The sequence below is a fragment of the Meles meles genome, chromosome 18 (assembly GCF_922984935.1).
Source record: "Meles meles chromosome 18, mMelMel3.1 paternal haplotype, whole genome shotgun sequence".
NCBI classification, from domain to species: Eukaryota; Metazoa; Chordata; class Mammalia; order Carnivora; family Mustelidae; genus Meles; species Meles meles.
The window spans coordinates 43,533,676-43,557,468 of NC_060083.1; the positions used below are offsets into that span (position 1 = coordinate 43,533,676).

At 41.6% G+C, this 23,793-nt stretch overlaps 1 protein-coding gene across 1 annotated transcript; it reads right to left on the reverse strand.

Annotated features, from left to right (window-relative positions):
- Positions 1-6,708: 6,708 nt before the first annotated feature.
- Positions 6,709-11,009, reverse strand: LOC123929558 (keratin, type I cuticular Ha3-I). Its single transcript, XM_045985387.1, has 7 exons — positions 10,659-11,009; positions 9,525-9,607; positions 8,831-8,987; positions 7,604-7,765; positions 7,384-7,509; positions 7,039-7,259; positions 6,709-6,826 (listed from the first exon to the last, which is right to left on the reverse strand). The coding sequence occupies exons 1-7, from the start codon at positions 11,004-11,006 to the stop codon at positions 6,709-6,711; spliced, it is 1,215 nt and encodes a 404-aa protein (XP_045841343.1). The 5' UTR covers positions 11,007-11,009.
- Between the last annotated feature and the right edge of the window lie 12,784 nt (positions 11,010-23,793).

Consider the following 23,793-nt stretch of genomic DNA (forward strand, 5'->3'; position numbering starts at 1 on the left):
GTTCCTCAACCTTCCACCCCCCCAGCCCCCGCCCCTTCAAAACCCTCTGGTTGTTTTCCAGAGTCCATAGTCTCTCATGGTTCATCTCCTCTTCCAGTTTCCCTCAACTCCCTCTCCTCTCCATCTCCCCATGTCCTCCATGCTCTTTGTTATGCTCCACAAATAAGTGAGACCATATGATACTTGACTCTCTCTGCTTGACTTATTTCGCTCAGCATAATCTCTTCCAGTCCCGTCCATGTTGCTACAAAAGTTGAGTATTCATCCTTTCTGATGGAGGCATAATACTCCATTGTGTATATGGACCACATCTTCCTTATCCATTCATCCGCTGAAGGGCATCTTCGTTCTTTCCGCAGTTTGGCGATCGTAGCCATTGCTGCAATAAACATTGGGGTACAGATGGCCCTTCTTTTCACTACATCTGTATCTTTGGGGTAAATACCCAGCAGTGCAATTGCAGGGTCATAGGGAAGCTCTATTCTTTATTTCTTCAGGAGTCTCCACACTGTTCTCCAAAGTGGCTGCACTAACTTGCATTCCCACCAACAGTGGAAGAGGGTTCCCCTTTCTCCACATCCTCTCCAACACACGTTATTTCCTGTCTTGCTAATTTTGGCCATTCTAACTGGTGTCAGGTGGTATCTCAATGTTGTTTTAATTTGAATCTCCCTGATGGCTAGTGATGATGATCATTTTTTCATGTGTCTGATAGCCATTTGTATGTCTTCATTGGAGAAGTGTCTGTTCATATCTTCTGCCCATTTTTCGATATGATTATCTGTTTTGTGTGTGTTGAGTTTGAGGAGTTCTTTATAGATCCTGGATATCAACCTTTTGTCTGTACTGTCATTTGCAAATATCTTCTCCCATTCCGTGGGTTGCCTCTTTGTTTTGTTGCTTGTTTCCTTTGCTGTGCAGAAACTTTTGATCTTGATGAAGTCCCAAAAGTTCATTTTTGCTTTTGTTTCCTTGGCCTTTGGAGACATATCTTGAAAGAAGTTGCTGTGGCTGATATCGAAGAGGTTACTGCCTATGTTCTCCTCTAGGATTCTGATAGATTCCTGTCTCACGTTGAGGTCTTTTATCCATTTCGAGTTTATCTTTGTGTACGGTGTAAGAGAAGGGTCAAGTTTCATTCTTCTACATATCGCTGTCCAGTTTTCCCAGCACCATTTATTGAAGAGACTGTCTTTTTTCCATTGAATATTTTTTCCTGTTTTGTCAAAGATTATTTCACCATAGAGTTGAGGGTCCATATCTCGGCTCTCCACTCTATTCCACTGGTCTATGTGTCTGTTTTTATGCCAGTACCACGCTGTCTTGGTGATCACAGCTTTGTAGTAAAGCTTGAAATCGGGTAACGTGATGCCGCCAGTTTTGTTTTTGTTTTTCAACATTTCCTTAGCAATTCGGGGTCTCTTCTGATTCCATACAAATTTTAGGATTATTTGCTCCAGCTCTTTGAAAAATACCGGTGGAATTTTGATCGGAATGGCATTAAAAGTATAGATTGCTCTGGGAAGTATAGACATTTTAACAATGTTTATTCTTCCAATCCAAGAGCATGGAACAGTCTTCCATCTTTTTGTGTCTTCTTCAATTTCTTTCATGAGTGTTCTGTAGTTCCTCGAGTACAGGCCCTTTACCTCTTTGGTTAGGTTTATTCCCAGGTATCTTATGGTTCTTCGTGCTATAGTAAATGGAATCGATTCTCTAATTTCCCTTTCTGTATTTTCATTGTTAGTGTATAAGAAAGCCACTGATTTCTGTACATTCACTTTGTATCCTGCCACGTTACCGAATTGCTGTATGAGTTCTAGTAGTTTGGGGGTGGAGTCTTTGGGGTTTTCCATATAAAGAATCATGTCATCTGCGAAGAGAGAGAGTTTGACTTCTTCCTTGCCAATTTGGATACGTTTTATTTCTCTTTATTGTCTGATTGCCGTTGCTAGAACTTCTAATACTATGTTGAATAAGAGTGGTGAGAGTGGGCATCCTTGTCGTGTTCCTGATCTCAACGGGAAGGCTGCAAGCTTTTTCCCATTGAGGATGATATTTGCTGTGGGTCTTTCATAGATAGATTTTATGAAGTTCAGGAATGTTCCCTCTATCCCTATACTTTGAAGCGTTTTCATCAGGAATGGATGCTGGATTTTGTCAAATGCTTTTTCTGCATCAATTGAGAGGACCATGTGGTTCTTCTCTCTTCTCTTATTGATTTGTTCTATCACATTGATTGATTTGCAAATGTTGAACCATCCTTGCAACCCAGGGATGAATCCCACCTGGTCATGGTGGATAATCTTTTTAATGTGCTGCTGGATCCTGTTTGCTAGGATCTTGTTGAGAATCTTAGCATCCATATTCATCAGTGATATTGGTCTGAAATTCTCCTTTTTGGTAGGGTCTTTGCCTGGTTTGGGGATCAGGGTAATGCTGGCTTCATAAAAAGAGTCTGGAAGTTTTTCTTCTGCTTCAATTTTTTGAAACAGCATCAAGAGAATTGGTGTTATTTCTTCTTTGAAAGATTGGTAGAATTCCCCAGGGAATCCGTCAGGTCCTAGGCTCTTGTTTTTTGGGAGGTTTTTGATCACTGCTTCAGTCTCATTACTAGATATCGGTCTATTCAGGTTGTCAGTTTCTTCCTGGTTCAATTTTGGGAGTTTATAGTTTTCCAGGAATGCATCCATTTCATCTAGGTTGCTTAGCTTATTGGCATATAACTGTTGGTAATAATTTCTGATGATTGTTTCTATTTCCTTGGGGAAAGTTCGGAAGGAACTCAAACACCTGGAAGCTAAAGATCACCTTGCTTAAGAATGCTTGGATCAGGGGCGCCTGTGTGGCTCAGTGGGTTAAGCTGCTGCCTTCGGCTCGGGTCATGATCTCAGGATCCTGGGATCAAGTCCCACATCGGGCTCTCTGCTCAGCAGAGAGCCTGCTTCCCTTCCTCTCTCTCTGCCTGCCTCTCTTGTGATTTCTCTCTGTCAAATAAATAAAATCTTTAAAAAAAAAAAAACAGAATGCTTGGATCAACCAGAAGATCAAAAAAGAACTTAAACAATTCATGGAAACCAATGAGAATGAAGACACTTCGGTCCAAAACCTATGGGATACAACAAAGACAGTTCTAAGGCAGAAATAAATAGCCACCAAGCCTCCCTCAAAGAAATTGAAAAATCCAGAATACACCAGTTGTCTCTACACTTTAAAGAACTGGAGAATCAACAACAAATCAAACCAACTCCACACGCAAGAAGGGAAATAATCAAGATTAGAGCAGAGATCAATGAGGTAGAAACCATAGATATAGTAGAATGTATCAATGAAACTAGAAGCTGGTTTTTTGAAAGAATCAATAAGATCGATAAACCATTGGCCACACTAATCCAAAAGAAAAGAGAGAAAGCCCAAATTAATAAAATTATGAATGAAAAGGGAGAGATCACAACTAACACCTAGGAAATTAAATATGTATATTAATATGGAATTGTATAATATATAATATGTATGTATACATATATGTATATAGTGCATATATGTCTGTACATATACAGTATGTATGTGGTGTGTGTATATATGTACATAAGATAGATTTATATTACCTTAGTGAAATTTTCTCTTCAATTTTACCCCAGATATTAGCTGGACTTCCATTTCTTCCCAGAGATACAGGCTTGGACTCCACCACTTCCTTAGCTTTTGAAGGTCTGAAGACCTCCCAAGAATTTTTTTTTCTTCTAAGAATTTTTCTAATACCCAGGCACACTTTTTAAAAACATCTGCCTTGGAATCATAACACACAAACAAAAAATGCAAGTGTCTTCAGCATCCGACACAATGACTCTCCATCTGCTACATCTCCCTACAGTGCACAGTTTCTGCTTGGGTCAGAAGCATCCCTCATGCTCCCTTCCAACATTGCCCAAGACATCCTCTCTTGGGTACACCCAGAGGGTGGCCACTCTGTGACTCCTAACAGCCCTATTACTTCTGCTAGGCACAGCCTTGTGTGCTTCTGTGTATTTACTCAATTCATCCTCTCAGTCACCCTATGAAAACATATTATTATTGTCATCCTACTAAAGATGAGGAAATGGGAGAGCATGGTGTTTATGTTATTTGCAAGGACACAGCTCCTAAGAGTGAAGTTGGAATCCAACCCACAGACTCTGGTTCCAGAGTTACTTTCTTCAACTGAATATCATGGTCCCTGATCAATAGTCCAACCAATGGAGTTGGAGGTGTCAAAAAATAACCATTTGCCTCTACATACCACTTTGCAGATGGCTTTGCACTTGCTCTAAGAGTTTGCATTTTCTAAATTGCGTCTGAGAGCCCTGTGAGAAGGCATGAAGTTTGGAAAAGGGGAAGGACTTGCCCAAGGGCCAGATCTGGTAAGGAGCAGAGTCAGATTTGAGCACAGTGTAGACTAGGAACCATTACTGGTTTCTCCTTGTCACAAAGGACAGGAGAAACCTGAGGCCAGGAAGGTCACACAAGCGGCAGTCCCTCCCTCCAAGCAAGTAGTGCTGAGCTCAAGGGAAATCCCAGCCATTCCATGTCTCTCAAACTCCTTGCACTCTTACTGAGGAAAGGACATTCACCGGGGACCCGGGCAGCATCTGTAGGGAGAGAAGAAAATTAGGGGGAAGAATGAGGCCCAGGTGAGCAGGACAGAGGCTCTCTGTGAATCCAGGACTGATGACTTGTAGGGTCATCAAGTGGGGTGTGGGGTGACTTGTAGGCACTTGCTCTGTCCTGACAGCCCAGAACAACCTTGGGAGAGGGGACCATGGTATCTACTCAGTGCTTCAGACACCCAATTTCACACTATAAATATCTTAGGGGAATTTACATGTCAAAAAAAATTGTACATGTGTAAATATAACGCTGTTCCCTCACTATGAAAAGGAAGGGTTTTTTGATGGAAACAAAATGGTCTTATTTCTAGCTCTTTAGTCACACATGAAGCATTCCAAAGAATTTCCACCCACAACTTTACGTCAGCTTGAAATGACATATCTCAGTCTGTGCAGAGTGTAAGAAGTTTGGGAGATTCAGGCTCCCTAGTTGGCTGGGTTTCGGAATATTTCATCTTCTACTTCTATCAGAAGAAATGTTGAGCACACATCTGCAATGTTTACTTATCAATATGCATTTTATAACATGTATATATACCACAACTGTAAAATATTATGTGTGTTATAAAACATATAAACTATATATAAATTTATATATTCATCTATTATATAAATTTATTATTTATATAATTTATATATATTATTATTACTATTAATTAATTACTATTACTAATTAATACAATTAATAGTAATTATATTACTATTATTAATAATTTATATATATTATTATATATAAATTTATATATTATATATAAATTTACATATATAAAACATATATATAAATTTATATATATAAAACATATATAAATTTATATATATAAAACATAAACTATATATAAATTATATATATATAAATTTATATATATAAAACATATAAACTATATATATAAAAAAACATATAAAACTATGTGCTACTAATAAACATTTTTAAAGGAATAAATAGTCTATGATAAAACTTTTTCAATTATATTTGCTGTTATTATTAAATGGGCATAAACACTTGTCCTCCCCAAAATATTGTAATTGAATGATATGACAGGTAATATCAACATTAATAATACTTTGGTGAGAGGAATGTGATTGAAAGTAAGCCTTTTTTGACATTGTGGTTTGATCATTTATAGTACATGACTTGACAGTCTAGACCTGAGATCAATGTATTTCCGCATATTTTAATAGTTATGAAATTTGTAGGCACAAACATCATCATTACTCATTTGGGATGGTAGAGGAAGATAGTTTTGGCTGTTTTTTCCAGTTCTTGCTAGGATACAGTGTTTTTGTGTGGCTGAGAGGTATGACCTTAGTCTCAACATTCACTTGCTCCTGATGAGGTCCCATTTCTGTGGTTCTCTCATCTTTCCCCTCTGCAGAGCTAGACAGAAAATGTTTGTGGATCTTGTCATGTGGATCTACCTTTGCTTCTGCTACCAACTCCTCCCCACACAAGAAATTTATCAACAGGTGGGTGATGTCTGGTGGAGACTTTCCCTTTGAAGGAAGTCGCATGACCCCTTCATTGGATGAAAGAACACCACTTATTTTTTATTGATACAAGACACCCAGTTTGGGAATTAATGAAGAAGGACAATGATCATGTTTGTGCCAGAATAAGAGTTTATTAGGAAGTTAACAAGGGACTCTGACTGCATCTCCAAAGACCAGAAGAGTAACAAGGAAGATGTTTTTTCTCAGTTATGTCCAGTTTTATGACCTGCCTATCGGCTCACACTTTTATGTAATTATTTTGAAATCACGTTTAGATAAGTATTTGTTCAAACATAACACGTTACACAAGTGTGTCGTTGTGATAATAGATATTGCACAAGCCTGCTGTAGATTTCTCTATACGCTCTGAAGACAGAACAAGCTGCTGAGGAGACTTTGCCATGTAAAGGATCAAGCCGGGGGATTCAGTAAGAGGCAGAGTGGACGCTCAGAACCTGGTGCTGGTAGAAATTCTTCTTTTGTCCAATGTGTGGTCACCAGAGGAGATCCCTTGTATGAAGTAGGGTTGAGATGTGGCTCTGGAACCCTTGTCCTCCTCCTGGCATCGGGCCCTTTAGCGCACAAAGGTGTTGCAAGGTCCGCACCGAGCACGTTGGGTGCAAGGATTAGAGACACAAGGCCCAATGGGCTTGTCACAGGCATTGGTTGTGGCACATGGGTTGCAGGGGAGCCTGCAGACAGAAGACCATGAGGGCCAGTTAGGGGGAAATGAGCTGAAGAGATAGGAAAATACTAAATGCACTTTATATAAGAATATAGCATTTCTTCAGACTGTCTCCAACCAAAAGCTTGAAATTATCTATTTGTTTCCACCAGGATAACTTTTCATTCCCACAGGAACCTCATGCACCCCCAGGAGAAATAGTACTAGCTTCCCACTCACTTGCAGTCCTCGCTCTCCAGCAGGCCCCGGTACGTGTTGATCTCGCACTCCAGCCGGGCCTTGACATCCAACAGCACCTGGTACTCCTGGTTCTGACGCTCCAGGTCACACCTGATCTCAGCCAGCTGGGACTCCACGTTGGTGATCATGTACTGCACCTGGGACAGCTGGGAGCTGTAGCGGGCTTCGGTCTCCGTCAGCGTGTTCTCCAGGGAGTCCCTCTGTGTGGGGAAGATAAGGAAGGTCACAGAGCCGCTCCTCAGGGAGCTTCTCCATGGGGTTCCAGAGAAGCCCCAGGCTTCACGAGGTCAGGAGAGTGTGGACAGTACCCTGAACAACACCCACCAGGTTGTGCTGGGCCTGCAGCTCGATCTCCAGGGCGTTGACCGTGCGTCTCAGCTCAATGATCTCTGCCTGGCAGGACTGCAGCTGCTCTGAGCTGGACACCACCTGCTTGTTCAGCTCCTCGGTCTGAAACAGCACAGGGGAGAAGACAGGGTCATACCCTGCCTCAAGAGCCCCAAGGGGCCAAGGGTCCTGAGCGGCCATGTGCTGCGATGCCCACCTGGGTGGTGAACCATTCCTCCACGTCCCTGCGGTTGGTCTCCACCAGAGCCTCATACTGACTCCTGGTCTCATTGAGGACACGGTTCAGGTCCACAGTGGGAGCTGCATCCACCTCCACGTTGAGGCGGTCTCCAATCTGGCAGCGCAGGGTGTTGACTTCCTGAGGGAGGAATGGGAAGATGGAAAGTATCACAGAGGGTTCAGATGCTCTCTTCTAAGGGATCACAAATCAGCTTGTGATTGTTCTTAAGCTTTAAGCCACTCTGTCCCATCGGATCCTCTCATAACTGAGTTCTATGATCAGTGACTAACCTGTGTATTCCACTTTGCAAAGTGCTTTCACGCCCATGACCTCTTTGTGCCCCCCATTCGGGGTGCTACCCATCGTCTAGAGCAGCGATTTGGCCTCTACACTGAGATATGATAGACCATAATGGAAACCGTGAGCCCCAAGCACCCAGTTCATTGTTTTTACTCATACACCACAGAGCCTCTTAGGTCTGATTCTTCACCATGATTAATAAAAAGGTTAGAGTCTGGCTAAAGAGGAAATAAAGAGTGCTTACTTCAAAATCTGCCATCTGGGATGGAATAGATCTAAAAAGTGATTTGTCAATTCTATCAACCTAGATTTTGCTGAAGAAATTAAATATCTGTTCATTTCCAGGCTATTCTCCTCACACAGCCAGCATAGCTTGGTACTTGGGCTTAGGAAGCTATCAGGCTTGAATTGAGGGCCATCCCTACCACCTACTCTATGGCTTTTAGAAGCTTCTAGAAACCTCAAGTTCTTCATCAGTAAACTGAGTACTACCTCTGGAGTTCTAAAGCACTTAGCATAATGTTTAGCACACAATAAGCTCTTGATTAATATTAACTATCACCATTTACCTTGTGGAGCCCTCTCTGCTGGGGAGCCTTCTTGGCCTTTCCAGTTGCTAAATGGGGAATTGGGATACAAGATCTCTGCATCCGGGTGTTCTCTGACCTGGGAGTGGAAGAGGCTGTGGGCGCCGCCTGGGCTTGCCAACTTCCTTTACTCTCATTCCTGCATCTGGCTGAAACCTCCTAATCTCATAACACAAGCTTTCAATTGCTCATCCTCTACAAATCCCTTTTTGTTTGGAGGACAGACCCCCCGGCTAGTTGAGTCTCTCCCATACCTCCTGGCAGTTGGAAACAGGCCTCAGCAAGTTGAAGCTGGTTGCTCCTTGGAGAACCTCACCTGCTCATGGTTCTGCTTGAGGCACAGCAGCTCCTCCTTCAGGGATTCCACCTGGGCCTCCAGGTCAGACTTGCACAGGGTCAGCTCGTCCAGGATCCGGCGCAGGCCATTGATGTCTGACTCTACAAGCTGCCGCAAGCCCACCTCTGTCTCGTACCTGTGGTACAGGGGCGTCAGGGACCCTCTAGATGGAAATGGACCTAGCCCTGACTCTGGTGTGTTTTGGTTTGTCACACACCTGGAAATTGGGGTTTGTGATTTCTACAGCCTTCTCTTTCATGTAGGTGTTTAACATCCAGCTGTAGCTCCCGGAGGAAAATGCATTGGTAATCATTTTTTTTGATAGATAAGGAGCCGGTGGATTTAGGGAACAGAAGTTCATAAACTGTGAGATTTCCAAAATTAATACATTTCTCACGTTCACCTGATTGCATTCTGTGCAGAGTAGAGCATCAGGGTGGGGTGGGGAGGAGGGCAGCTACGACTTCTACACTAGATTGGAGGATGTCACCTTACAGAGAAACAAGAGAGGGAGGGTCTAAATCTAGAGAAGAGATCTCTAAGCTCTGCAGAGCAGTGGTTCTATGGATCCTGGGGAAAACATCTAGGGAAAAGCTTTGTCTGTGTTTGTCAATGTTGAGGAGAGGTTAAAGGGAAAGAGAGAAGAGAGAGGATACCCTACTTGCCCACTCACTTGGTCCTGAAGTCATCTGAGGCCAGCTTGGCATTGTCGATCTGCACCACCAGCCTGGCGTTCTCTGCCTTGCTGCACAAGATCTAGAAGACCCCAAACAATCTAGAATGAGCTTGATTATTTTTAACCAACAGCAATTCCTACCAATTCACTTACGTGGAAGGAATGGAATGAAAAATCACAGTGGGTCTTATGTAAGATTATTACATGCTGTCCATGTGCCATAGTTGCTCAATAAATATTTGAAAAATCAAATTTGAAAAAAGAATACTGAAATGTGTGAGCAAAAGAGGCTGATAATAATAACAATTATTTTTAAAAACTTATCACAGGTCCACACTGAGCATGGAGCCTGCTTAAGATTTTCTCTCTCCCATTCCCTCTGCTTCCCCCTACCCTGGCTCATATGTGCTCATTTTCTCTCGCTAAAAACAAAACAAAACTACCATAAATGTAGGATGGTTCTAGGAGCTAAAGATATAAAAATGAGTAAATGCTAGATCCTGCCCTCAAGAAACTTCCAGTCCAGTGGGGAAGATAAATATATAATCGGCCATTAGAGGGGTTGGGTCAGGGAAACCAGCATGCCCTTCCAGCCATCCTGGGTGGCTTAGCACCACTACCTCCAAGGTGGTTTCCACTCGTTCTGGTTTTATGCCCTCTCTAGACACTGAACACCAGGAGGAGAAGTCCAGAGGCATCCAGGTCAGGAATATAATCAGGATAATTAGGTACCCAGAAGAAGACAGTAACAAGAAGTCAGGGTAGGCAAAAGTCCAGATGAAGTAGAGAAAAAAAAGTCCAATTCGTACAAAATGTTCTGCTGCCTCAGCTTCCTTCTTGGGCTCAGGCCTTTTCTCTTACCTCAGGGTAATAAATCTGGAGCTTGGCAATGCATGGAAGCATTGGAAGCGGCTTTTAATTACAGCTTATTTATGCAAAGTGCTGCTCCTGCACATAGACTAGCACTATGCAAATATTCAGGTCTAACAGTCCTGAGCCTCACACAAAATGGGTACTCAAGAAAAAATGGAAAAGCCAGACTTTAGCTGAGAATTCGTAGTTTCTTAATCAAATTCTAGATTCCCTCCCTACAACTTCCTGCAGGAGACAGTGCGGCAGCCGTCCCCTCACCTTCTGCTGGAGCTCCTCGATGGTCCGGAAGTAGGACTGGTAGCTGGGACACACGAAGGGCACCTGCTGCTGGCACCACTCCCGGATGCGGCTCTCCAGCTCCGCGTTCTCCCGCTCCAGCTGCCGCACCTTCTCCAGGTAGCTGGCCAGACGGTCGTTCAGGAACTGCATGGTCTCCTTCTCGCTGCCATTGAAGAAGCCCTCGCAGAACCAGGAGCAGTTGCCCACACTGGCGGGGATGTTGCAGGCTCCGGGCAGGGTGCAGGTGTGGCAGCTGGGGGGCACGCAGGGCCGGGAGGAGCAGGTGGAGCGGCAGCTCACGTTGGGCAGGCAGCAGTTGTAAGGCATGGTGCTGGAGGGAGCAAGGCACCTGGCTGAACACAGAGTCCAAGTTCTCTAAGCCACAGAGCTGTGGGTCTCCTTCCCCTGGGGAGCATTTATACCCCTTCCGCAGAGGGTGTGGACATGGAAGGCAGCCCCTTTTTTATTACTCATTTGGTGATTGTCAAAAGCCCTTCCCCCTTAGTTTGTTATGTTTCCTCAGATGAGTCCCTCACCTCATAAAAGACTTTACTTGGGCTTCTCGCTAAGTCAGGACTCCTCTTCCATGCTGTGCATCAATGAAGTAAGAGCTTCATGGAGTGGCTTCAAAGAGCTGGACTCATGAACCCCCTGGCCTTCATTAGTGGGTGTGGCAGGTCCATGGACACTGTTGTTGCTTTGCCTCCTGGCTTGCTGGCCCTGACTCCTTAGCAATCCCCTGGATCTTCTTGCTAAGAAGGGAAAGCACAGCTCCTGCCTGTGTATCTTTCACTAGTTCAAATTGCCGAATGCTAAATACCGAATTCATGGTTCTCAGAAAGAGGAGTAGATCCCTTCCAGAACAGTTAAAACAGCTTGGTTCCCTGTGCCCTGTTTCTTGATGTAGCAGACATCACATCCATGATAATATAAATCAACCAAATAACTGATATGTACCAGGATAAAAGTATGTACAGGGCACTGTATAGAATGGGAGGTAGGACCAAAACTGTGTTCAGAAGGAGCTCACCCTTATTGTGCATCCACAGGCTCTTCTTGGTACTTGACACTTTCCACAAACATGATCTTATTCACATCTCACCATGACCCTTCAAAGTACATGGTATTATTCCCATTTTACAGATGGGCAAATGGAGGCATAGAAGGTAGGGAGAAATATATTGTGAAGCCAGGATTCCAACACATATCTCTGTTCTTTCCGTCACCCCACACCGCTTCAATACAAATGAACCATCTCCTACCCTAACTTCTTCAGACAGATCATTTCTTCCTCCTCTGTGAGCTTTTATCTCACCTTGCAAAGTGCCCAGCTTCTGTGTTCATCTATCTCTGTGTCTGAGTTCCTTAAAGGCAGGAAAAGGTCTCTGAATCCTCAGCTCTAGGTGCATGGTACTGAGTAGACCGTCGATGGTGTATGTTGAATGGATGAAGGAATGAACAAAAGATAATAATCTAAGGCAGAAGATGGTAAGTGACAAGCGTAAGGTTCAGGTAATGGGGCAAGAGGGCACTGCCAGGATGGGAATTTTACAGGTCTCGATATGTGCTGGGGCACAAGGCTTCTGAGACACAAAGGAAGAACATGGGCCCTGCACGTGGAAGAATGGTGTGCATACACAGTGGGCAGGAGAGTCCAAGGTCTGGTCAGTGAGACTTGTGGCTGGGAGGGGAGAGGCATGAAGGGAGGTGGTAGAAAAGAAATCTGTATGGTGACTCAAGACCATATGGTAGAGGTTCTCTATGGCAAAACTAAGGAACTTGGACTTTCCTGGAGGAGAAGTTTTAGGAAATGTTTAGTAAAGATTTATCTGTTTTAGCAAAAGAACGGTAAGGCTGAAGGCAGAGGGACCAGTAAGAAGGTGATCATAGTAGTCCAGGCCAACAGTGAGGAAGGACCAAGTTTAGTTGTCTGCAGAGGATGAATAAGAGAAGAAATGGTGTAAGAATCATTTTCAAAGAAGCAATTTGTTTTTGTTTCCCTACCTAACATTTTTTTATATTTTTTTAGTGAGTTCAATTAGCCAACACATAGCACATCATTAGTTTTTGAGATACTGTTCAAGAATTCATTAGTAGCATATAACACCCAGTGCTCATCACATCATGTTCCAAGAAGCAATTAAAAAAAAAAAACCAGCAATCATTTAGAAAGGTGAGGTGTGGGAGAGAATCAGGAATGAAACCAGAATTTGGCAATCAAAATATTTAAGAGAAAAACTTTACCATTCACAGAAGCACAGACTATTTTGCTTATTAAGGATGAACTGGCCCACTTCCTTTAACATGCATTTTATGAAGCCCTTCCCATGTGCCTGGAAAAGAACCATGTGCTCGAGATATAGAGGTGAGCAAGAGAAATAAACCTACAAATTAGTGAAGAATGCACACCAACCAGGTATAGGATACATCTGTGATGGATCTAGCCCCAGCTGCTATAGTAACATGCACCAGGGGACTTAACCAGACTGAGTGGAGATCTAGAGAAAGTACACATTACATTCAGGCATGCTTCCTATTTTTCACACAAAAGCTTATATAAGAAATGACAATACTTTAATGGCTTATGGGGGCAAAGTGACAGGGTTGCCTTGGCCAAAACTCCAAGGACTCAGAGCACCAGGACTGTGGACCCCCTCTAACACATTCACCGCAGTAAGATTGGAAAGTCCAGTGATAGAGGAACCAAGAGAAGTACGGTAAGTACTGTGTAAGCCAGAGAGTGACAGATGAGGGTGGAGGAGAAACAAATCCTTTCTATCATCTCATGCTGCTTAGATATAAATGACCTAGCTCCTTCCCTAACTTCTGACAGATCATTTCTTCCTCCTCTGTGAGCTCTCATTTCACCTTGAGCATGGCATTGTCATGAGTTCTCTCTCTCTCTCTTTCTACTTGCATTCCCTTGAAAGCATGGAAGGACTTCTACGTGAAGGACTTTGTACACCTCCTTGAGGAGCTTAGGCTTTGAAGGTCAATGGGGAGCCATTGAAAGTTCTAAGGAGAAGAGTGGTCTAGTTTCATTCTTGATCAGATACCTGTGAAAGAATGGTGGAATCTATACAGGTAAATGTTCATCAGGTCCTTGGAGTAGCAAGCCTAGAAGTCTTGACAGTGGTACTAAGGAAAGGTGTGATCCTACTGCAGATGTGAGAATTGGAGAAATGAGCCAAGGGAGAATATACATGGAGAAGAGGAAAAAAGGCCTAAGGACCAAACTTTGGGGAATTCCCCCAACCAGAGCGTAGAAGGAAAAAGAGTAAGAGCAATGGAGAAATGGTGAGAGAAAATGAAGAGAGCCAGCTTATAGCATCAGAGAAGCCCAGGAAGGAGAGCTTCAAAGGGGAGGTAAAGGTCAAAAGTGTCAAGAGTGGCAAAGGGACCCTGTAAGATCAGAACTATAGAGAGGTTCTTGGATACATTGACCGACAAATTGCTTACTCAATACAGTACCTGTACTCTTCAAATAACTTCCACTGAACATTAAGCCATTGACACTTTAAACACCCAGAATTGAGATTCTGTTGTTTAAAGAAGTCCTGCCATAATCAGTTTGTACACCTGATTATAAAGTTTGTGAGCTTTGGTCTTACCAATACAGAATTTCTACAATAATTAGAGTGCTTTAAGTAGTTTAAAGATGTCAAGCTTGTTTTGATTTCATGATTCATAATCGTTCGTGATTTAGGAACATCTATCCAAGAAGCATAAGCAATTAGAAATGTCCGTGCATATAACTCAACTTCTGCTTTGGTGCAAGGCATAAGATTTATTTAATATCCTAAAGAGAAACTATGGGAGAAGAATTCACTTGTGTGCCTAGATGCATTGTCTGGGGAGAGGGGTGTTCCTTATTGTTGTTCTAGCAGAGAACAGAGAAGAACTCAGAGAAGTATGCTCACAGCAAGAGTCCAAGAGTCAGCAGTAGTTGTATATCCAAAACCAGACTGCCATGCACTCAGCTCTTCCTTTCCTCTTTCCACTTCCTAATGTAGATCCCAAATGCCAAAATTGTCAGAGAAAGGGAAAATCTTGGAACAGGAGTGATATCCAACCTCTCATTCTATAGATAAAAAAACTGAGGCTCAGAATGGAGAAATGGCTTACTTAGGATCATATAATTAGAAGCCAAATCTGCTAAGCCCCACTGTATTTCCAGTTCCCATTACCATAGCACAGAAATATTGAACAATTTCACAACCAATATGATCTGTCAACTACCTAGGGGCAAAATTGGAGACAATAAGAAAAAGGAAAACTAATAGGAAAAAAACTCACTTGTTACCCATAAAAACCCACTTGTTACCCATAGATATGTCATGTTAAAAGAAGAATAAAGGGTGAATATGGAAATGTTAGAATTCAGTGATACCAAGGTTCCTCATTGCTATCCTGATTTCAATCATTTATTTTTCAATCGCTATTTCTAAACCGATGATATAATTATGTTTCCAATAGTTTGGAACAACTTAAATACAATTATATCCCATCAGTTGAAGTGACTTAGAACACAAACAATAACGTCATTACTCAAGAACAGTATATTTACCCAAAATATAGCACACGTAGTCATAACAAAATTAAAAATTATATGATTTTAACAATGAGAACAATCGAGAGAGAAAAAGAATCACACTGTAATGACGACACTGGATGCTCTTTTTTTTAAGATTTTATTTATTTATTTATTTTAGAGCGAGAGCAAGAGCAGGGGGAGGAACAGAGGGTGAGGGAGTGGGAGGGGGAAAGAATCCCAGGCAGAATCCGCACTGAGTGTGGAGCCCTATGCAGGGCTTGATCTCATGACCCTGAGCTGAAACAAGAGTTGGACTCTCAACTGACTGAGTCACCCAGGTGCCTCAACATAGGATGCTTTTAAACGGCAGAGTTTTGAATGCCTTTCCCCCATCTCTGTAGCTTTCTGTTCTCTCCAAATTTTTTGAAAACTGATCTATTCCTTGTACACAGCAAAAGAAATAAAATTTACATTTAAAAATCCAAAAGGAAATTCTTATGAGTCTTCTAAAAAAAAGAGTCATAAAAGGACCCAAGTAAGGCTCCTATTCCAATATAATCACTAAATTACGCTTGAGCTTATTATTCTGGAAGTAAAGACTTTGTCATGATGGTCATTCACACCCTTGTGATAACTGCTGACTTTGTCAGTTCTGAAGCAGAGCTATTAGGAAGTGATGAAGGGACACCAAGCTTCCTATGGGATCAAACAACCTGTAGTTCATAAAGTGATTGAGGTGTGGGTATGAGCTTCAGGCAAAGATGATGCCAAGAGGAGAAACACTTGGAAAAATGTTCTGCCAATTGACTGCCAGCCCATAGTCCAAGATCATGTATTAGGATCACCTCACACTGAGCCGTGTCCTAAGAATGGACTTCCCACAGAAACAAAGGATGATAAAATTTCTCTTCTGGAAATAGTGTCTGAGTCAGATGCAGCCTAGAGTCTTAGAATGTTGGAGCCACCAAGGGCTCAAGGGGTTATCTCACCAAATGTGTTGCAAATGGGAAAATGTTGACCCAAAAGAGGAAGCAACTTGCTTCAGGTACAGAGAGAGTTAGTGAAGAGTCTAGGTTGGAAAACAGTAAATTAGAAATGAGGGCCAAGGGACACGGCCTTCAGTCCATATGACAGAGCTGGAACTCAGACTACTGGAAAACCCTTATCTCTTAAAAGTTAGTGAAAAGTTGTGCTAGAAAAAGAAAAAAGCATGCTCATTGTCACAGCAAGATTTTTTTTTTTAATGTCTAAACTGTTTCTTATTGGGCTCTCAATGTAAAACATTATGCTATATGAAAGAAGCCAGTCAAAAAATACCACAGATTATATGTTGGAATTCATATGCAAAGCCCAAGATAGACAAATCTACAGACATCATCATGATTCCTAGGTCTGAGGTAGGGGTTCCAGGGAGCAACTACTGGATAATCAGTTCAAGATGTCTATTTGAGGTGATGAAATGTTCTAACATTGAGGTAATGATTATGCCACTTTATGGATACATTAAAAGCCATTGAATTATAAATTTCATATGGGTGAATTTTGTGGTATATGAATCATATCTATGTTAAATGAATGTACTTCAATAAAGTTATTTTTTAAGGAATTCAGAAATGGAAAGGAATTCAGAAGTGAAAAATAGAATAGGGCAGAATTAATATTCAAAAAATACAACGGCTGAGAATTTTCCACTGGTATTAAAAGGCATGAATCAATTCAAGAACATCAATTCAAATTAGGAAAACAAAACCACCCCTACACATAATATAGTGAAGCCACATAACACTTAAAGACAAAGAGACAATCTTAGAAACAAAGAGAGAAAAAAAAATAAACAGATTACCAAAATGGAACCACACTTAGATTGTCAATATGCTTTTCAGTGTCAAACAAAACCTGAAAGACAATGGTAAAATATCTTCAAAATGCTGATGAAAAATAACTATTGGAATTCCACACCAAACTAAACTATCATTCAGGAGGAACCACTAAGGACACATGTTTTCACACAATAACTGAAAGAAGTTATCACTTACAGGTTCCATAAGAACTGCCAAAGAATGTATGTCAGAAAACAAGAAATTAAAACCAGAGAGGAGCAAGAAAGTATGAGAAACACTGTAAGCAAACAAACCAGTAAACATGCAGGAAAGTCTAAAAATAACAGTAACAACTACCAAATTTTGGAGTGTAAAAAAACAGGTAGAACTTAAAAAATATAAACCAGCTAAATCAAAACTTCTTTACACCTTGTTTTATATGCAGGAGGAGAGATGAGTTGAAATCAGATAGTGTTAAATCTGCACATTTAAAAGTTAAGAATAAAATCAACAAAGAAAAGAAGATCTTTCCAATAGTTGTCAGGAAAGGAGAAAGCAATAAGCAAAGAAAAAAAAATTGTGATTTCTAGAAAGCACAAAATAAGATTTTTAAAATAAATCCAAAAGCATCCATAATAAAATTAAATAGAAATAGACAAACCCTACTTTTCTTCATCAAACATTCAGTGCCTTGACCAGCCTATCTGAAAGGCTTCATTCCCCATTCTCTCTGTCTAGTTGCCCAGTGTCTCAGTCCCTTCCAGCTGCTGTAGCAAAACACCATAGCCTGGGTGGTTATAAACAATAGAAATCCATTTGCCACAGTCTAGAGGCTGGGAAGTCCAATATCAAAGCTCCTGCACATTCAGTGTTTGGTTAGGGCCCATGTCGTGGTTTGTAGGTAGCAGTATTCTCACTGTGTCTTCTCCTGGCAAAGGGATGAGGGAGCTCTCTGGGATCTCTGTTTATAATGCCTCTAACCCTCATTCTTTTTTTTTTTAATTTTTTTGTTTGTTTATTTTCAGCATAACAGTGTTCATTGTTTTGGCATCACACCCAGTGCTCCATGCAGTACGTGCCCTCCCTATTACCCACCACCTGGTTCCTCAACCTCCCACCCCACCCCCCGCCCTTCAAAACCCTCTGGTTGTTTTTCAGAGTCCATAGTCTCTCATGGCTCATCTCCCCTTCCAGTTTCCCTCAACTCCCTCTCCTCTCCATCTCCCCATGTCCTCCATGTTCTTTGTTATGCTCCACAAATAAGTGAGACCATATGATACTTGACTCTCTCTGCTTGACTTATTTCGCTCAGCATAATCTCTTCCAGTCCCATCCATGTTGCTACAAAAGTTGGGTATTCATCCTTTCTGATGGAGGCATAATACTCCATTGTGTATATGGACCACATCTTCCTTATCCATTCATCCGTTGAAGGGCATCTTGGTTCTTTCCACAGTTTGGCGACCGTAGCCATTGCTGCAATAAACATTGGGGTACAGATGGCCCTTCTTTTCACTACATCTGTATCTTTGGGGTAAATACCCAGCAGTGCAATTGCAGGGTCATAGGGAAGCTCTATTCTTAATTTCTTGAGGAAACTCCACACTGTTCTCCAAAGTGGCTGCACCAACTTGCATTCCCACCAACAGTGGAAGAGGGTTCCCCTTTCTCCACATCCTCTCCAACACACGTTGTTTCCTGTCTTGCTAATTTTGGCCATTCTAACTGGTGTCAGGTAGTATCTCAATGTTGTTTTAATTTGAATCTCCCTGTGGCTAGTGATGACGAGCATTTTTTCATGTGTCTGATAGCCATTTGTATGTCTTCATTGGAGAAGTGTCTGTTCGTATCTTCTGCCCATTTTTTGATATGATTATCTGTTTTTGTGTGTTGAGTTTGAGAAGTTCTTTATAGATCCTGGATATAAACCTTTTGTCTGTACTGTCATTTGCAAATATCTTCTCCCATTCTGTGGGTTGCCTTTTTGTTTTGTTGACTGTTTCCTTTGCTGTGCAGAAGCTTTTGATCTTGATGAAGTACCAAAAGTTCATTTTTGCTTTTGTTTCCTTGGCCTTTGGAGACATATCTTGAAAGAAGTTGCTGTGGCTGATATCGAAGAGGTTACTGCCTATGTTTTCCTCTAGGATTCTGATAGATTCCTGTCTCACGTTGAGGTCTTTTATCCATTTCGAGTTTATCTTTGTGTACGGTGTAAGAGAATGGTCAAGTTTCATTCTTCTACATATCACTGTCCAGTTTTCCCAGCACCATTTATTGAAGAGACTGTCTTTTTTCCATTGAATATTTTTTCCTGTTTTGTCAAAGATTATTTCACCATAGAGTTGAGGGTCCATATCTGGGCTCTCCACTCTGTTCCACTGGTCTATGTGTCTGTTTTTATGCCAGTACCACGCTGTCTTGGTGATCACAGCTTTGTAGTAAAGCTTGAAATCGGGTAACGTGATGCCGCCAGTTTTGTTTTTGTTTTTCAACATTTCCTTAGCAATTCGGGGTCTCTTCTGATTCCATACAAATTTTAGGATTATTTGCTCCAGCTCTTTGAAAAATACCGGTGGAATTTTGATCGGAATGGCATTAAAAGTATAGATTGCTCTGGGAAGTATAGACATTTTAACAATGTTTATTCTTCCAATCCTAGAGTATGGAACGGTCTTCCATCTTTTTGTGTCTTCTTCAATTTCTTTCATGAGTGTTCTGTAGTTCCTTGAGTACAGGTCCTTTACCTCTTTGGTTAGGTTTATTCCCAGGTATCTTATGGTTCTTGGTGCTATAGTAAATGGAATCGATTCTCTAATTTCCCTTTCTGTATTTTCACTGTTAGTGTATAAGAAAGCCACTGATTTCTGTACATTGACTTTGTATCCTGCCACGTTACTGAATTGCTGTATGAGTTCTAGTAGTTTGGAGGTGGAGTCTTTGGGTTTTCCATATAAAGAATCATGTCTAACCCTCATTCTTGAAGGCTCCACCTCAGAACTAATCAGCTCCCAAAGGCTCATTTCCCAATACCATCAGAGTGAGGGCTAGGATTTCAACATGAGAATTTGAGGGACACAGTCGGTAGCACCTGGCTTTATTCTTCCTCTTAGCACCTACCACTTGACACAGTCATGTTTATCTGACCCTTTTTACTGCCTGTCTCCCGACCTGGAAGAAAGCTTCTTGAGAGCAGGTCTTCGTTTTCACTACCCTGGTCTGACCCCTAGGACAGTTTTAGGACATTGTAGGCATGCCACGATTCTTGAATTGAATTTACAGAAAAGAAACCTGAATGACCAATAAAAACCTTTTTTTAAATGCTTAGTTTCACTAGGAACAAGAAAACTGCAAACTAAAACAAGATGCCATTACACCCACGTGTATTGGTTGTATTTGCTAAGTCTAATGGCTCCTCTCAAATTTGACAGTGAAAGAGATCTCTGGGGGTAAAACTTGATGCTTTTATATGCGTAGGCATACATTGTGGAAGAATCACCACAACCAAACTAAATGACTTATCCATCACCTCTTGGTTACCTTTGGGTGTGTGTGTGTGTGTGCATGCATGCTGAGATATAAGATTTATCTTCTTTTTTTTTAATTTTTATTTTTTTAAATTTCTTTTCAGTGTTCCAGAATTCATTGTTTATGCACCACACCCAGTGCTCCATGCAATACATGCCCTCCACAATACGGCTCACCCAACCTCCCACCTCCCACCCCTCCAAAACTCTAAGATTATTTTTCAGAGTCCACAGTCTCTCATGGTTCATCTCCCCCTCCAGTTTCCTCCAACCTCCTTCTCCTCTCCATCTCCCCATGTTCTCCATGCTATTCCTAATTATCTTCTTAGAAAATTTCCAAAAAATACAAGGCAGAATTATTAACTGTCATCACCACACTATACATTATATCTCCAAAACGTGTTCATCCTCTATAACTGTAACTTCACATTTGACAACATCACTCCATCTTCCTCACCCCACCAGTCCCTCTGTGCTTTTTTTTTTTGAAGATTTTATTTATTTATTTGACAGAGAGAGAGATCACAAGCAGGTAGAGAGGCAGGCAGAGAAAGAGAGGGAAGCAGGCTCCCTGCTGAGCAGAGAGCCCGGTGTGGGGCTCGATCCCAGGACCCTGGGATCATAACCTGAGCTGAACACAGAGTCTTAACCCACTGAGCCACCCAAGCACTCCCCTCTCTGTTTTTTTGAGGTCAACTTTTTTTAGATTTCACAGGTAAGAGATCATGCAGAAACTATGCAACATTGTGTGTCAACTATAAAGATTTTTTTTATTTAAAAAAATGTCTAAAACATAGATCAAGTATATTTGTCTTCCTGTGTCTGGCTTATTTCACTTAGCATAATGTGCTCCAAGTTTGTCCACATTATCACAAATGACAGGATTGCCTTCTTCTTTTTTTTTTAAATTTATTTATTTATTTTTTCAGCGTAACAGTATTCATTGTTTTTGCACAACACCCAGTGCTCCATGCAATACGTGCCCTCCCTATTACCCACCACCTGGTTCCCCCAACCTCCCACCCCCGCCCCTTCAGAACCCTCAGGTTGTTTTTCAGAGTCCATAGTCTCTTATGGTTCGCCTCCCCTTCCAATTTCCCTCAACTTCCTTCTCCTCTCCATCTCCCAATGTCCTCCATGTCATTTGTTATGCTCCACAAATAAGTGAAACCATATGATACTTGACTCTCTCTGCTTGACTTATTTCACTCAACATAATCACTTCCAGTCCCGTCCATGTTGCTACAAAAGTTGAGTATTCATCCTTTCTTTTTTTTTTTTTTAATAAACATATAATGTATTTTTATCCCCAGGGGTACAGGTCTGTGAATCACCAGGTTTACACACTTCACAACACTTACCATAGCACATACCCTCCCCAATGTCCATAACCCCCTCCCCCTCTCCCAACCCCACCTTCCCCCAGCAACCCCCAGTTTGTTTTGTGAGATTAAGAGTCATTTATGGTTTGTCTCCCTCCCAATCCCATCTTGTTTCATTTATTCTTCTCCTATCCCCCTAACCCCCCATGTTGTATCTCCACGTCCACATATCAGGGAGATCATATGATAGTTGTCTTTCTCCGATTGACTTATTTCACTAAGCATGATACCCTTTAGTTCCATCCACGTCATCGCAAATGGCAAGATTTCATTTCTTTTGATGGCTGCATAGTATTCCATTGTGTATATATACCACCTCTTCTTTATCCATTCATCTGTTGATGGACATCTAGGTTCTTTCCATAGTTTGGCTATTGTAGACATTTCTGCTATAAACATTCGGGTACACGTGCCCTTCAGATCACTATGTTTGTATCTTTAGGGTAAATACCCAGTAGTGCAATTGCTGGGTCATAGGTAGTTCTATTTTCAACATTTTGAGGAACCTCCATGCTGTTTTCCAGAGGGGTTGCACCAACTTGCATTCCCACCAACAGTGTAGGAGGGTTCCCCTTTCTCTGCATCCTCACCAGCATCTGTCATTTCCTGACTTGTTAATTTTAGCCATTCTGACTGGTGTGAGGTGATATCTCATTGTGGTTTTGATTTGTATTTCCCTGATGCCCAGTGATGTGGAGCACTTTTTCATGTGTCTGTTGGCCATCTGGATGTCTTCTTTGCAGAAATGTCTGTTCATGTCCTCTGCCCATTTCTTGATTGGATTGTTTGTTCTTTGGGTGTTGAGTTTGCTAAGTTCCTTATAGATTTTGGATACTAACCCTTTATCTGATATGTCGTTTGCAAATATCTTCTCCCATTCTGTCATTCGTCTTTTGGTTTTGCTAACTGTTTCCTTTGCTGTGCAAAAGCTTTTGATCTTGATGAAATCCCAATAGTTCATTTTTGCCCTTGCTTCCCTTGCCTTTGCCGATGTTCCTAGGAAGATGTTGCTGCGGCTGAGGTTGAAGAGGTTGCTGCCTGCATTCTCCTCAAGGATTTTGATGGATTCCTTTCTCACATTGAGGTCCTTCATCCATTTTGAGTCTATTTTCATGTGTGGTGTAAGGAAGTGGTCCAATTTCATTTTTCTGCATGTGACTGTCCAATTTTCCCAGCACCATTTATTGAAGAGGCTGTCCTTTTTCCATTGGACATTCTTTCCTTCTTTGTTGAAGATTAGTTGACCATAGAGTTGAGGGTCTATTTCTGAGCTCTCTATTCTGTTCCATTGATCTATGTGTCTGTTTTTGTGCCAGTACCATGCTGTCTTGATGATGACAGCTTTGTAATAGAGCTTGAAGTCCGGAATTGTGATGCCACCAAGGATTGCCTTCTCTTTTGATGAAATCTTATCATTTACACCTAGGTAGGCGGGTTTCCGTAGTGTAGCGGTTATCACGTTCGCCTCACACCTAGGTGGATGGAACTGGAGGATATTATGCTAAATGAGATAAGTCAATCAGAAAAGGACAGTTATCACATAGTTTCACTCATTTGTGGAATTTAAGAAACAAAGCAGAGGATCATAGGGGAAGGGAGGGAAAAATAAAATAAGATGAAATCAGAGAGGGAGAAAAACCATAAGAGACTCTTAATCATAGGAAACAAACTGAGTGCTGCTGGAGAGGAGGGGGATGGGGGATGGTGTAACTGGGTGATGAAATTAAGGAGGGCACGTGATGTATGAGCACTGGGTATTATATGCAACGGAGGAATTACTGAACTCTACATTTAAAACTAATGATATACTATATGTTAACTAACTGAATTCAAATAAAATAAGTTTTAAAAAGG

Coding starts and splice junctions, on each gene's coding strand:
- LOC123929558 (XM_045985387.1), bottom strand. CDS start 11,006: ATGCCTTACAACTGCTGCCTGCCCAACGTGAGCTGCCGCTCCACCTGC. Junction 9,608..10,658: donor TCGAGGAGCTCCAGCAGAAG/GTGAGGGGACGG, acceptor GGGGTCTTCTAG/ATCTTGTGCAGCAAGGCAGA. Junction 7,510..7,603: donor AGGAATGGTTCACCACCCAG/GTGGGCATCGCA, acceptor GTGCTGTTTCAG/ACCGAGGAGCTGAACAAGCA.